The following is a 16,257-nucleotide window of genomic DNA, read 5'->3' on the forward strand; positions in this document are numbered from 1 at the left end:
TTCAAGGTGTCCCACATTTCCTTTGTCGTCTCCTTCTTGGCAATATGTTGGACCACATGATCCTTGACCCCATCAAGGATTATGCATTCCGCCTTGGCCATCGCATCATCATACCTTTCATTGTCAATTAGGTCAACTAAGATAGCCATGTTCTCAAGGTGAAGGCCTTGATGCGATGTCTATCCAGAACGGACAGGATCCTAGCCTTCCAGATGACAAAGTTGGACGCCCCGTCTAGCCTATCCTGATCCATCAGTCCATTCATGGCCATCTCTCTGCTCTTCTTTTCGACTCCTCTGAGTCTCTACTTCCCTCCTGGAAGTTCTCTCTAAACTCCCTCTGAGTCTCGATTTCCCTCCTGGAAATCCGCCTTCCAACTTTCGAATCGCACCTCTCCAATCTCCTATGCACCTGCAACACTGATCTGGATTTCTTGGCTAGAAATCCGCCTAGGTAGTGACTCCCTCTACCTTGGTTTTGCCTCGTTAAGTATTGTTCTGTCTCGGCAGCAACAGCAGCCCACCAGCTTCACTCCACGCAATCTACCCATAGCTTCCTGCGCCCCAGCAGCTAAAGAACTGCGCCTCTAGGCTCTGCGCAATCCTGCACCGGCTAAATTGCTCCCTTGGCCAACTGCGTCAACCCTCCTGGTCTCTGTGTGGCTCTTTGTGAGCCTCTTTTGCCTTCCTCAGCCTCTGCGCTGGCCTCTCTCTGGCTCGAACTGATGACGCAAGCCCTCTACGTCAACCCTTTTGTGCTGCTTTCTGCTAGGAACAGCGTATGTCACTCGGGATAGTTGTTTCTGCTGCAAATTCTCTGATTCGGTTGGTGCCTTCAGCTCTCCTGTGATCTGCAATGCTTTGATACTATGTTGAAATTTCCAAGTATTACGCGTTATAAATTTTATCTGTATTCTCTGGTTTATTTCGCCTACTTGTTTAATTACTAACAAGTTATTTAACCATATTAACAGTGAAATAAACACAATACACTCTCAACCATCTACAGATCAACATCTGAAAGAAATAGACAAACACACAAGTGACACCATTATTTTTGGACAATTATCCCCAGAAAAACCCAACTTGAGAAAACCAGTGCAACAATTCTGAGGGTTATATTATTATGCAGTGTTTCTGAGCACAACTGGGTGCCAAACTGGCTCATCTGACAGAGAAAATAATTTGGCAGGTAAAACCTCTCTATTCGGAAGCAAACATTCTGAAAGTTTTCCCCACGAAACCCTCTGCAGCACAATCTGAGGCTCTGCGTCAACCTGAAACTCTCTACGTCAGCCCTCTTAGGCTCTGTGCAGCCTCTCTAGCCCTCTACGTCACTCCTGCAGCCTCTCTGGCCCTCTATGTCACTCCTGGCTCATCTGACAGAGAAAATAACCTGGCAGGTAAAACCCCTCTATTCGGAAGCAAACATTCTAAAAGTTTGCCCCATGAAACCCTCTCCAGCACAATCTGAGGCTCTGCGTCAACCTGAAACCCTCTACGTCAGCCCTCTTAGGCTCTATGCAGCCTCTCTGGCCCTTTGCGTCACTCCTGTAGCCTCTGCGTGGATGATGCAAGCCCTTTTGGCCTCCGCGTGGATGACGCAGGCCCTTTTGACCTCTACGCAATCTCTGCTAGCCTCTGCGTGGTTCCCTCTAGCTCTACATCTGCCTCTCTGCCTCTATGTTGGTCTTCCGGCACTATCGTTGCCTCGTACTCACTGCCCCTCGTTGCAACTCTGATCACTGATTTGATTTCTCTTAGCAAACCCCGCTCTAGAAAATCAAATGACTGATCACTCTAGTGTATTCTCCAACTGACCCTCAAGCCTCTTATACTTTTTATGTTGAGTCTTCAACGGCCGAGATTACATCTCTAATCAACGGCTAAGATTAGGTTTGGTTTGATCCATGTCCTTTAGAACCTTCTAACCCAGTTTTATATTAATATCCATTAATATTTTATTTTTCCTGACTTAGGAACTCCATTAGAAATATTAATTATTTTAATATCTCCTTCGCCGGATAGAATCTATCCAACCCATTTCTGGGTCTTGGAGATCTCATGTGCTTTAGCCTCTCCACCAATTTTCATGGCTAGAGCACATCGAATGCTACCACAAATCAACATTCACCGAGAAGACACCTGAAGTTAGTCATTTCGAGATATTTGGGAGTTTAGCATATTGTCGTATACCCGAGGAGAAGAGGAAGAAATTAGATCAAACTACAAAGAAAGGATATCTAGTGGGATATAGCGAGAACGCTAAGGCATATACAATCTATCTTCCAGGGAGCAGGAAGGTAGTAATTCGATGAGATGTGAAGTTCATGGAAGATAGGGCCTTCAGAAAATCTCGAGAAATGTCTTTCGATGAGCAGTCAAAAGATGAGTCGTTGGTCAAACCACTTCAACCAGCGAAAGCCAGTACCAAGACTTCTCCGTTAGAACAGGAGGAATCACAGGAAGAGGAAGAGCTAACAGATGCACCTACTACCAGGGGAAGAACGTGTCGAGAACTCCGACAGATTCTGCGAGATGCAGAAGATTTCATCGGTGCACCCAAGAACAATAAAAGGGAGTGAAGACAGCCAAATAGATATCAGGCCTTAGTAGCTCAAGATGGGGAACCTTCCATTTTTCAGCAGGCCACTCAACATCAAGTTTGGATGAATGCGATGGTAGAGGAATACAACTCTATATTGGTGAATGATCTCTAGGAAGTAGTGCCTAAGCCTCAAGATAAATCAGTGGTAGGCTCGAGATGTATCTATAAGATTAAATACGCTGCAGACGGCAGTGTGGAAAAATACATACCTAGGTTTGTGGCTAAGGGTTATGCTCAGAAGGAAGGAATAGACTACGAAGAGACCTTTGCCCCGGTAGCCAAGTATACATCTATTAGAACCGTGATATCTCTTGCAGCACAAATGGGATGGGAGATCCATAAGATGGATGTAAAAACTACATTCTTGAACGAGGTGATAGAAGAGGAAGTATACGTTGAACAGCAAGAAGGATTTGAGACACATGAGAAGAAGTGTCATGTATGCAAATTGAAGAAAGCCTTGTATGGGCTCAAACAGGAACCTAGAGCATGGTATGGTCGAATTGATGGCTACTTGCAGAAGATGGGGTTCGTCAAGAGTGACGCAGATCCCAATCTCTATTATCTAGTTGTAGAGAATGAGCCTCTAGTCCTAGTATTATATGTGGATGATCTCTTTCTGACAAGATCATCCAGGCTCATCAAGGACTGCAAGAAGAATCTAGCCACAAAGTTTGACATGAAGGATTTGGGACAGATGCATTATTTCCTGGGGTTGGAAGTTTGGCAGTAGAAGGGTAAAATCTTCCTTGGACAAACGAGATATGCTACAGAAATTCAAGATGCAGGATTGTAGGTTGATAGCTACTCCAATGATAACCAACTAGAAGAAAATTAACGCATCAGAAGACAAAGATTTTGATCCCACTTTATACAGGCAGCTCATAGGGTCCCTGATGTATCTGGTCAATACCAGACCAGACATTTGTTACGTTGTCAACACCCTCAGTCAGTTCATGGTGGAACTGATGAGGGCCCATTAGGCAGCAACCAAAAATGTTCTCAGATATATATTATTATATAGGGAACAGTCGAGTATGGACTCTTGTACATCATAAGTAATGATATCAGATTGAGTGAGTTTACTGATGCAGATTGGGTTGGAAGTTTTGTGGATCGGAAAGGTGCCTCTGGGTACTGTTTCAACATTGGATCAGGGATGACCTCCTGGTGCAGTAGGAAACAGAAATTTGTAGCTCTAAGCTCAGCCGACACAGAATACATGTCTGCTAGCACAGCTTCGTTCAAGGCCATATGGCTTAGAAAATTGCTTGTAAACCTATTAAGAAGAAGGATGGAGGCAACCAAAATCATGTGTGACAATCAGAGTTGCATCAAGCTTTTTGAGAATCCAGTATTTCATGATCGGTCAAAGCACATTGATATTCGGTGTCACTTTGTCAGAGACTGTGTCTAACGAGGAGCTGTACAGTTGAGCTACACTCCTATAGGAGAACAGGTGGTGGACATCCTTACCAAGACCTTTGGAAAAACAAAGTTCAGTGATTTCAAGGAGAAGATAGGGATGGTAAAGAATCCATTTCAATAGCAGAAATGGATCAGGTGTTGCAATGCAACAATTAGCAGTGCTATGAGCCGCATCATGCAGCATTTGAGAGAGAGTTGCAGTGCAGATGCAGTGTTGAGAGGAAGGACCAACAGCAGCACGGATGCAGAGGGAGCTGCAATACAGATGTAGCAGTGGAAGTGACAAAGCTATGGGCAACAGTACAGGCAGTAGCACTGTAGAGGATGTAGGGCAATAGGCCCAGCATCAGCACAGGTACCGATGCTAGAGGATCAGTGTGATGTTTAGTGGTGGAGCATTACCAGAGCACATTCCTCGCTAAGAAGGAGTGTTGATTTGGGGTAGCATTAGATGTGCTCTAGCCATGAAAATTGGTGGAGAGGCTAAAGCACATGAGATCTCCAAGACCCAGAAATTGTTTTGGAAAATTCCATTCAGATGAGGAGTTATTAAAATAATTAATATTTTTAATGAGTTCCTAAGTCTAAACTTAGGAAAATAAAAATATTAATGGGTATTAATAAAGATAAGGATGAGAAGCTTCTAAGAGATGAGGATCAAGTCTATTTTAATCTTAGCCGTTGATTAGGGACTTAATCTCGGTCGTTGATTCATCAACAGGAAAAGTATAAAAAGAGGCTTGAGAGTCAGTTGGAGATACACCAAGAGGGAGACCAGTCAATTCGATTTCTGGAGCGGGGTTTGCTGAGAAATTCGAACTAGTGGTCTAGATTGCAGTGAGAGGCAACGAGTACATAGCAGAGAGGCAGGGATAGTGTCTGAGGACCAGCGCAGAGATCAGAGAGCCAGACGTAGGGGCAACTAGATTGCGCAGTGACTAGAGGGCCTACGTGGGTGACACAGAGAAGCCAAGTGCTGACACAGTGAGGCAGAGCGCTGACACAGAGGGTCTGGGAGTTGTGCAGCGGCTAGCTGGACTGATGCTAAGCCTAAGGGAAGCATTGGAGGATTTTTGTGGTATTACTACCGTGTGGTTATCTTTGTTGGGTAAGCCAATTTGGCACCCTAGTTGTACTCAAGAAAGTTGATTAATAAAACCCTCCTCTGTTGCACCGATTTCCCTGCATTGGGTTTTTCCGAGGACAATTGTCCAAAAATCATTGTGTTGATGTGTTTGATTCTTGTGCATATATTCGTTTCTGTATAATGGTGGGATAGTTGCAGTAGAATTTATTTTGATATTTACTGACAGGATTTCGTAAATAACTTATTGGAAAATAAGTAGGTAAAATAAATCAATCGTTGCAGTAATAGAATTTATGTTTAGAAATTTTCACATAGATGTTTTTAATGAAAGACTTCCACATGTCAATACATCAGAATGGAAAGGTGAAGCTTTGCAAGATGATGATGATGATGATGAAAATGAATTCAAAACTCCTGATACATATGGAGGCAGCGAAGAGGCGAGGAGAAAGAGGAGGAGGAAAATAAAGTAGAGTTGGAAGGACAAGATGACAAACAAAAAGAAAACAACAGTCAATCTTCAAATGATTATCATAAAAGACCAACATGGTTCGATAGAACTCTACAAGATACAGAGCCAAGTGAAATTCAACAAGGACAAAGAAGAACAAGGTCACAATCACCACATCAGGTAAATCTTGCAAAGTTGTGCATACTTATGATCTAGTTTCTTTTAATGAAGCAAATCAAAAACAAGAATGGAGAGATGCCATGCAAATTGAATATGATGCTTTCATTAAAAATAATACTTGGGAGTTGGTTGAATTACCCTCAACTAAGAAACCAATAGCTTGTAAAACAGTGTATCGCACAAAAATTCAAATCAAATGGTTTTATTGATAAATATAAAGTCAAGTTAGGTTCAAAAGGATACACACAACAAGAAAGAATTGATTAGGAAGAAACATTTGCTCCTACTGCAAAATTAATAACAATTAGAATGTTGTTAGCACTTGCAACTCAGTTTGGATGGCAGGTACACCAAATTGGCATTAAAAGTGCATTTCTAAATGGAGATTTTACAAGAAGTATATATGGAGCAGCCTAAAGGATTTGTAGCTGGAGGGAGAGAAAATTTAGTATGTACGTTGGTGAAGGCCTTGTATGGATTAAAACAAGTCCCTTGAGCATGGTATGACAAGATTAATAAATATCTTAAATTAAGAAGTTTTAAAAGAAGTGATTCAAACAGTAACTTATATATCAAAGAAAAAGGTGAAGAAATTATAATTATGGTTGTATATGTTGATGATTTGATACTTACAAGTAGTAGGAACAATTTGATACGAGAAGAGAAAGATAGTCTTAGTAATTCATTTGATATGACTAACTTGGAATCATTACATTACTTCTTGGATATTGAGGTTTTGCAACAACCATACAATATTTTTATCTCACAGACAAAATATGATTCAAATTGTTGGAAAAATTTAGAATGCAATATTGTAAACCAAGCAAAACTCCAATGGATGTAAATTTGAAACTTTCTAAAGAAGATGAATCTGAAGTTGTGAATGAATTGCTATATTGCCACCTTGTTGGAGGATTAATTTATCTTACTACAACTAGAGCAGACATAACTTTTGCAAATGGAATGCTATCAAGATTTGTAAATTGTCCAAGACAAGCACATTGGAATACAACAAAAAGAGAACTTAGATATATCAAAGGTACATTGCAATTTGGTATTGTATTGGAAAAGAACGATAATTTTGTGTTGAAAAGTTTTTCAAATGTAGATTGGGCAGGTGATACAGATGACTGGAGATCTACAAAAGGTTATGCTTTTTCCTCTTGGTGGTGGGGTAATTTCATGGACAAGCAAAAAGCAACCCTCCATAACACTTTCAACAACAGAAGCAGAATACAAAGCAGCAGTTGGAAAAACTTGTGAAGCAGTATGGTTACAAAGGATTTTAAGTGATTTGAAGCTTTCACAAATGCAACCTACAACTTTATACTGTGAAAACCAAAGCACCATCAAAATGACAAAGAATCCAATTTGTCATTCAAAAATAAAACATATTGAAATTCAATATCATTATATCAGACAAGTGTTGAACAAAGAAATAGAGTTGATATATTGCAAATCCCAAGATCACTTAGCAGACATCTTCACCAAATCACTCAACAAGGAGAAATTCGAAAAATTTCGAGAAAAGTTAGGGGTTATGAAAAGTGAAATCATCCTTACGAGGGGGTGTTCGATATAATGATGATTTCATAGCTATATAATTAATTTGTAAATTAATAAATAATAAATATGTAGTTAGGTAAATAGTTAAAATAAAATTAACAATTAGGTGACCGTTTTCTCACGGGACAAACTGATTCACCTAAATATAAATGTAATACCACTTCGAGTACTTTACATGAGATTGAATAAAACATCTCTCAAATATTCTTCATGTCTCTCGTATCCTCTGCACATTAAAGCTTAACAGATTCCAATCTAACTCATTATAGATTTCTAAACTTCCTACGATGTCAAAGCACTTCAGTGGTAAAGACAAAAGGAAACGTCAATAAAGTAAATTACAAATAGATGAAATGGGGAACACGAGAAACAAAGAAACCCTGGACTGGAAGAAAAGTGAATACCTACAAAATAGCTCATTTTTAAAGTAATGAGAGAACCAGTTCAAAACCATCTATGTAGGAAACAGATTGGCACTCTTAAGCCTAACCAATAGACCACAACAAACCCACATTATTGTTTTAGCAGAAATAGAACATAGATATAACAAGAAATGAAAGCTTACGTCCAAAGTTCTTTTCATGTCTTTGAGCACATGGCTTCCATGAAGTGGTTGCAGAATATGGATTCTCCCAAAGAGATGGTGGTTCTTTCACCTGAACAAGAATCCCAAATCAACTGCATAAATATAAGGCATAGGGTAGTGCATATAAAATAACAGAGCAGAAAATTTCCACTTATCACTTGCTAACCCATCTTAGCATATGGAGATGCACTGGCTTTCCCAAAATAGGGTATACATTCTCGCCCTGCACGAAAAGTAATTTCTGATCTTTCAAACTTCAAATACGATTCCTAAACTTACTTGTGGGCAACGGAGAAAAATCCCATCCTTTCTGCACAAATATGGACGATTCTGTACATATCGCAAATTAACCCAGCTATTAAAATACGATCATTCTGCTCAAATTTCATTAGAGGCTGCAACAATCAAACTTATGATTTTGCTATACTAAAATAGTAAAACCCAAAAATTCTACTCACAAAATAAGTTAGGCATAAGATGCAAGCACTAAATGAACTCTGGAATAATTCCAAAGTCTGCATATTAAGTTTTGAAAAAGAGTGACAGAAACTACAGCAAAAACTAGATGACAGATGGCCACTGCAGAAACTGAGATACAGATTGACTAAGATATGTCCCCAACCTGAAATAACCAACCCACACGCAGGTAACCACTTCCCACATGAAGGACTGCCATAAGTTACCAGATTTCTGTATCGGCTGAAAAAGTAACAGATTGATCCAACCTCAAAAACACATTAGGTAGTAAACTTGGTGTAGCTAAAAGTAAATCGGAAATCCATAACGAAGTGCAACCCTTGACATATGGCACCTACTAGTGCAATGCAATGCACAGTTCCTGCTCTTTTGATTGCTCATTTGCTCAAGAATTTCTCACTGATTACAAGATTGAACTAAAAAAACCCAGGAGACAATGAACAAGCATTAATGCATACATCTGTAGATATTTACCACCCTATGATTAACATCAACAACGCCCCAGTTGAATTCAGTGGCATTTGTTTTGACCATCTACTAGTGTCAAGATCTTTAACTAGTTTTTAACTGCCCTGCTCTTATCATGACGAGGCTTGTTATCCCATGACTTGTAGGGGTAACTAGAGGATCGATGCACTTGAATTTTTTATTGCAACCAGCAGTTCCACAAATGAGATCTATGGGTTGTCCAGGGATGTTTGCCAGAGATGTCTCTAGCATTTGCTTTGCTGACCTCTGATGGTGTCAGTTGTTGGATGGAGATTATACCAGGCAGTGTTATACCTTATGCTCTTGCTCTCACACGTGATGATATTGTTTTTTGGATGTGAGTCATGACCCACAGTGAACATTGGTGTACTTTATGTTAGTTTTCGATGGATACGGTAGCATCAAATAGGTGTTCTAGTCTCTAAGGTGTCAAAGAGGCTAAGGAACACGAGATCTCTAAAACCCAGAAAAGGTTTCAAGAGAAAACATTTAGAAACCTCTCAATTAAATTAATTGATCAATAACTAAAAAGTTCTTAAGTCTAACTTTGGAAAATTGATTAATTAATAGGTCTTAATTGAGAAAATCGATTTTACTCTAGAGACTTCCGGAAAAGTGTTAACGGAGCCTAAGATGATCTAAAGTTTAAACCATTGATCATGATTAGATCTTGGCCGTTGATGCTTGAGTGAGAGATTATAAGAGCAGGTCGAAAGGATTGGAGAAGACACATTGAGTGAGCAAGGCAGTTTGAATTACTCAATTCGCACAATTCAGCAAGGTGTAGCTCTAGCCAAAGGAGAGATAGTAGCAGGGTTGCAGAAGTGAGAATTCCCAGAGAAATTCTCAAGAAGTATTCCAGTGTTCCAGAGTTAGGAAAGGGAGGCGGAATTTATCTACAGAAGAGGTCGTATAGAGTAATGTGAGTTGCCCAGGTTGCCAATGTGAGTTGCTGGGATCACCTTGTTTCAGTGGCAAGAGGCCGGATCAAGGTCCGGAAGGCAGAGCGGGTGGTTTCCAGAGGCAAAAAGAGGCAGGACGGCTCACCTAGAGGCAGTTGTAGTGCCCACTCTAGTTTCCTGACTCTAATATGACAATATCTTACATACTTTAGTCTATGAGGAACTCAGGCTGAGGATCCAAAAACGTGACTCTATTATCAGTGAATGTGATGGTTATGTATGTTCTCTATTAATATTATGATTACGATATAATTAATGGCAGTGATGCGGGGGAGCGCCCCCCCCCCCCCCCCCTTCGAACCCGCTCCCGAAGCGCGCTCCGGGCGGGAGCGGCTCGGGAGCGGGTCGGGAGCGCGCTCCCCAAATCGCTCCCGGACGGGAGCGATTTTCGGGAGCGCGCTCCCGTAAAAAAATTTGCGCTCCCTGGTCTGTGAGGGAGCGCTTCAGGGAGCGATCGCTCCCGCGCTCCCGGAGCGCTTTTTAATGCCCGGGAGCGATCGGGGAGCGATCGCTCCCTGATCGCTCCCGGGCATTAAAAAACGCTCCGGGAGCGAATTTTAAAAATTCGGGAGCGATTCGGCGGAAAAAAATTCCGCGGACCCGAAAAAAACAAAAAATTTAACTTATTTTTTTGGATTTATAAGCCCAATGGGCCAAAACAAAATCATTTCAATGAGATTGAGCTTGAGTTTGAGAGCAAAGGAGCAAGGAGCAAGAGCTAAGGAGCAAGGAGCCAGAGCTGAGGAGCGAGGAGCAAGTGCCAAGGAGCGAGGAGCAAGCTTGCAGAGGTAAGTAACTTAATCATTTAGTTAGTTTAGCTGGTTAGGTGGTTAGTTTGGTTAGTTTAATTTACCTGTTTGAGTTTAAAGATCATTAATTTAAATTAAATTAATAAATTAAATGAATTAATCCCAATAAACTAAATTAATTTGCAGATTCAAGACTCAAACCCTACAAACATCAAACACGATGGACCTGGGGATTTTTATTGGCATTTTCCTCTTCCTGGTCCCTTTTCTGGTTATTATGGTGGTGGAGAGTAGGAAACGGAGGGGGCCTGAAACTGAAGAGGTGGATGAAGAAGCCGGAGGAAGTCAAATAGGTGAAAACCCCAGTGAGGAGGATGTGGAGGAGGGTGAACATGAGGGTCAAAAAACTAAACAAGACCAAACTCCATTGTGGAAATATGTTCAGAGGCCTGAAGCAGGGAGAGGGGGTGGAACCACTAAATTTCATTGCCCCCATTGCAATTTTGATTTCACAGGCTCATACACCCGTTTGAGAAGACACCTTTGCGGGAAAAGGGCATGGGATGGAGAGAAACAAATAGGAATCAGAACTTGCGACAAGGTGTCAACAGAAGATAGAGCCAAATACATAAAGGAAGAGGAGGACGCCCAATACAAAGCAAAAAGATCAAGGGGTTTCTTTGAAAGCTCACAAAGAACTCCTTCAGCATCCTCCCAAGGCAGTGGATATGGACATGGAGGCTCAGGGTCATCATCTTTACGCCGTAGAACCATATCAGATTTCCTTGATGAGGGGTGTAGGAATGATGTGGATTCAAAAATTTACAGGTTCCTCTATGCAAATGGGATACCATTCAATGTTCTACGCTCACCTTATTGGCACGAAATGGTTTCTGCCATAAATGATGCCCCTAAAGGATACAAGAGCCCTGGGTATGACAAGGCAAGAACAGTTGGCCTTGATCATGAAAAAGCAAAAATATCACATTCTTTGAATAAAATGACAAGTTCTTGGACTGACAATGGGGTGTCCATTGTATCTGATGGATGGACAAATGTAAAAGGCAAGCCATTGATAAGTGTTCTCGCTGTGTCCCGAAGTGGTCCCATTTTTCTAGCTGCACATGATTACTCAGACAAGTTCAAGACCGCTATCAACATTGCAGAAGCATTGCTTGAAACAATTGAGCGTATTGGCCCATACAATGTCATCCAAGTCATCACTGATAATGCTCCTAATTGTAAGGCAGCGGGAGCAATTATTGAGGATAGATACCCGAACATATTTTGGTCTGGATGTTTGGTTCACACATTGAACCTTCTGTTGCATGATATTGTCAAAAACAAAAATGAACAATACCAATGGATTGGTGATTTGTACAAGAAAGGAAAAAAAATGATAAAATTTATTACAAATCATAGCAATACCCATGGCCTTTTCCGCAGTCACTCGAGATTGGAGTTGCTGAAGATTGCGAGGACTAGATTTGGTAGCTATTACCTCACCTTCAGGCGCCTTTTGAAGGTAAGAGAGGGTTTAGCTAGCATGGTATCAAGTCCAAATTGGCAGGTGTTAAAGGAAAGGGCTACAAATGTAGCTGACATTGCAGGTTTTGAAACGGTGGAGGAGGCCGCTCTTGATGGGCAGTTTTGGACAACTGTGAGACAGGTATTGGATTTCACCAAGCCAATTTATAACATGATTCGGTTTGCAGATACAGACAAACCAGTGATTGGTGAGGTGTATGAGCAAATGGATACCATGTTGGGGGAAATAAAAGACATTGTTAATAACAGAGATCCTGACTTGTACAATCTGATTCACGATTGTGTGTGTCAACGGTGGAAAAGGCTTAACCTTCCACTACATTGCTTGGCGTATATCCTTACGCCAAAATACTACTCAGATTCTTGGTTGGGCAAACCTGCAGCAGGGGGTGGTGTTAGGACCAAACCCCATTTAGATCGAGAGGTAACTAAAGGATATCTGGATGCATTAGAAAAGTTGGTGCCTGACAGGGAGGAATGTGCAGCTGTGCGCCTTGAAATAGGCAGATACTTCACTGGCAGTGGTTTGTATGGTAACTTCCATGCAATGGACGACAAAGATAAATTTGATTCTCTCACATGGTGGGAAACATATGGCGGCGACGGACTTTTGCGAAAATTGGCATTGAAAGTTCTTGCACAGGTTGTAAATTCTTCTTCTGCAGAGAGGTGTTGGAGCACCTACAGTTATATACATAATGTGAAAAGAAACAAGCTCAACGAAAACCGAGCAGAAAGCTTGGTTTATGTGCACTACAATTTGAGGTTGTTGAGCCATTACTGTGATCGGGCTAATGAAGATCCCACATATAAAATTTGGGACAATCACCCTGAGGACGACAATTTGGAAGATGGCATTGTACATATGGAAGAACTAGAAGATGAGCTTGTACGGGATGAAGCTGAAGCAGCTGCAGCAGCCATGCCACCTCCACCTCCACCATCCAGTTCTCGGGGCCCGAGTCTTGTTCCATTGCTGTCGCCACCTCCATCGACACCCTCGCGTGGAGGCTCTAGTTCTGGTCGTCGGTCTGGGCGGGAGACTCCTAGAAGACCGCCAAGACCTACTTATACTCCTGGAGACTCTCTTGGCAAGGGCCACTTGTAGATTTACAGTTTACTTGTCTTTTTTAGTTTCTATTAGACTTGTGACTTGTCACTTTAGTTTTCATAACTGTTCAGTGTTGAGTTTTGAGTCCTTGACTCTTGACTCTTGACTCTTTCATATCATTATGACATTATGATATTTTTTGTAAACATTATATCACTGGTGACTGTGACAATGAAAATTTGAAGTTTGAAGTTGGGCCTTGGCAATTATAACTCATTGGTAATGATTGTGAATTATGAATATGATGCTTTGTGAAAGACTAAAGTTGTTTCATTTCATCTCATTATTCATGTTTCATTTTATAAATTTTTAACATTTCATATCATGTTAACAGTTAGAAGTTAGGACTTAGAAATATCTTCGATATTACTTCTTGTAATGGTTAAACTTGGCTTACAAGTACAACTTGTTACTTTGGTGATCAATGATGATAAATGTTATTGAATTGAATGTTATTTTAATTTATTATTTTACTAAGGTTGATGACGATTATAATTTCTAGATGATTGATGTGATATGGTTCAATGATCAATTTATGTTTTTTTATGTTTTTTATGTCTATTTCATCATTCTACATGTTTTTGTTGACATATATGTATCAAAAATTAAAAAATATAAAAAATATATATATTTTTAAAAAATCGCTCCCCGATTCGCTCCCAAACCGGGAGCTTCTGAAAATGGTCGCTCCCGCTCCCCGCTCCCGCTCCCGCTCCCAAGTAACACTGATTAATGGTTATGTGTACTCTATTGATATCATGATGGTGATAGTAGTAAAGGATAGACATGTTTCTATTTATGTTATAAATGATGATAGCTTTGATCTATATGTATGGTCCCATTAAGGTTATGATGATGCTAGCCATGATGGAGGTATCCCCTATATTAGCTACTTACATTAGTTCTGGTGCACAATGAACAATGATGTGAATGACCAAGTGATGGTAATAATGCTATTATGACAATGACTAACACTGAAAAACTTGGTTACTGATTATTATTGAGTGTGGCAGGAAACCACCAGAGGCACTCGCACATGACGAGTTGACGACACCTGGTTTGATGAAAATTCATAGTATTTTTATCTTTGAAAGTCTAAGTCGATCTTGAAATCTGCCATATATGTTTAACTATATTCTGATGATATGTTAATGGTTGCAGGCACAGATTAGTTGCTTGATCAAATGACTCACATATGGGTGATGGGGTTGTACAAGTGGATGGAACTACATGGGAGGGGTGGGACAATGTCCCTGATCTCACCCACTGGCACTCCCGCCGTGACTTGGGCTGGAAAGGTTAAAACACCTTCGCCTTGAAGATCACGATGCCATGAGGGCAGGTCCCAAAGTTGGGTCACTCATGAGGATTTTACCGGGGGGCGCGCATCAAGGCGGATTCCTTGATCCCCGACACCATTAGTCTCACTATAGCAAGCAACACAAGAGATGACAGTGGTCTATGACATTGCTCTATAATTTCCCCTCGTAGTCACTGGATGCTTGAAGGGCAAGTGGTGTGGCACCCTTGGAACTTCAGGGGAATTTCTTGAAGGGCACGACCAACTTGGCACCCTTGGCATCACAATTAAACTATTAGGTGTGGTACCCTTGGAACTTCTAGGGAAGTTCTTGAAGGGCACAACCAAACTTGGCACCCTTGGAATCATTAAAAATAAATAATAATAAATAAATATAAGCAAGGAATGAAAACTAGGTAAATTCACATCAAGGGTAAATGATGATTAGAAACCAAGGTAATTAAATCAAAAATAAAACTTGGAATAAGGAGTATCATGGGAAAAAATAAGATAGAGTACCTTAAAAACTCTACCCTTCCCATGTTGGAAAATACTAGGTAGATTATGCAGTTTAATTAGGTAAAGGGGAAAGACAAACATAATTGTAAGTATGAAGATTAATCCTAAACTAATTAAACCTAATTAAGAAAAGAGGAAGGTGAATTAAAATAAGAATAATAAATTAAATTTAGAGAAATGTAGAGAAGCTCCATGTGGCAGCAACCAACATAAGAATATACATCTAAGAGATAACCTGAGTTAAATTAGGGAGTAGATTGGGGATAAAATCTTGACTCATTAATTGACTTCAAGTAATGAACACAATTTAAGGAATAAAAGGGGGGGGATAAAGAGACAACTAGGAGAAGAAAAAGGAATCTTGTGAGGTGAGGAAAATATTAGTTTTAAATTAAAATTTAAGTAAATAATTTTGGGAGACCCTTGATGAGAGAGTGACACTTGGGTGGGTGAATAATCAAGCTATTGAATTATAAAAAATAACTAATTATGCATGACATGCCAAGTGTCACCTATGAGGACTCCTATAAAAGAAGGGGCAAGCCATGAGAGAAGGGACTTTTGGGGAACTCTATTGTTGGATGGATGAGATGATGTCAGAGCAGTGATTACGAAGCTATAGTGAGTTTGGTGAGGTAGAGGATTTTAGAGAGGGGACTCTTGAGCCAAGGGTGCTCTCCTCTACCAGCTAGTGCTTTTCTCCATTGTACAACCCCATTGCAGCTCGGGGGTCCGCGGGGAAGAAGAGTACCCAAGGAGTAGGCTGGGAGGTTAACCGGTGGGTCCTCGCATTCGGATCAAGTGCGTCATCATTCACTCGCAGAGGTGACCGGCTACAAGGGAATACCAGTAACAGCAGAGCAAGCGGAGTCTCGCCTTCTGGTGAACGGTACATATGTATTTCATTTCCATTGATCTTAGTTAAAAGTATGTAAATGTTATGATATGTTTCCTGAAATGAGTGTCAGGAATGTGTGTGCTAAATAAATTTGAAATTTCAATGCGTTTCTTTTCTGGTTGTATTTGCTGTTAACAAAAAAAAAAAAAAAGTATATAGTCTAGATGTGGTCCTTACACTTGGTATCACATCTAGACTATCTACCTTTTTTTTTTTTTTTGTTAATAGCAAATACAACCAGAAAAGAAACGCATTGAAATTTCAAAATTATTTAGCACACACATTCCTGACACTCATTT

General features: G+C 40.5%; 1 protein-coding gene across 7 annotated transcripts in view; it reads right to left on the minus strand.

Moving 5' to 3' along the window:
* Positions 1-16,257, minus strand: part of LOC149173555 (protein PECTIC ARABINOGALACTAN SYNTHESIS-RELATED-like) — a 213,507-nt gene that overhangs the window by 158,164 nt on the left and 39,086 nt on the right. For all 7 annotated transcript variants that reach the window (XM_089424661.1, XM_089424656.1, XM_089424662.1 and 4 more), the window contains 2 exons: positions 8,185-8,235; positions 7,885-7,975 (listed from right to left, as the gene is read on the minus strand). In XM_089424661.1, coding sequence (XP_089280787.1) covers positions 7,885-7,975; positions 8,185-8,235 — 142 coding nt within the window. The remainder of the gene's footprint in view (positions 1-7,884; positions 7,976-8,184; positions 8,236-16,257) is intronic.

This window comes from Pinus tabuliformis, chromosome 4_2 (assembly GCF_031772625.1).
Source record: "Pinus tabuliformis cultivar Carrire ecotype Pingquan chromosome 4_2, CPIR1, whole genome shotgun sequence".
NCBI lineage: Eukaryota > Viridiplantae > Streptophyta > Pinopsida > Pinales > Pinaceae > Pinus > Pinus tabuliformis.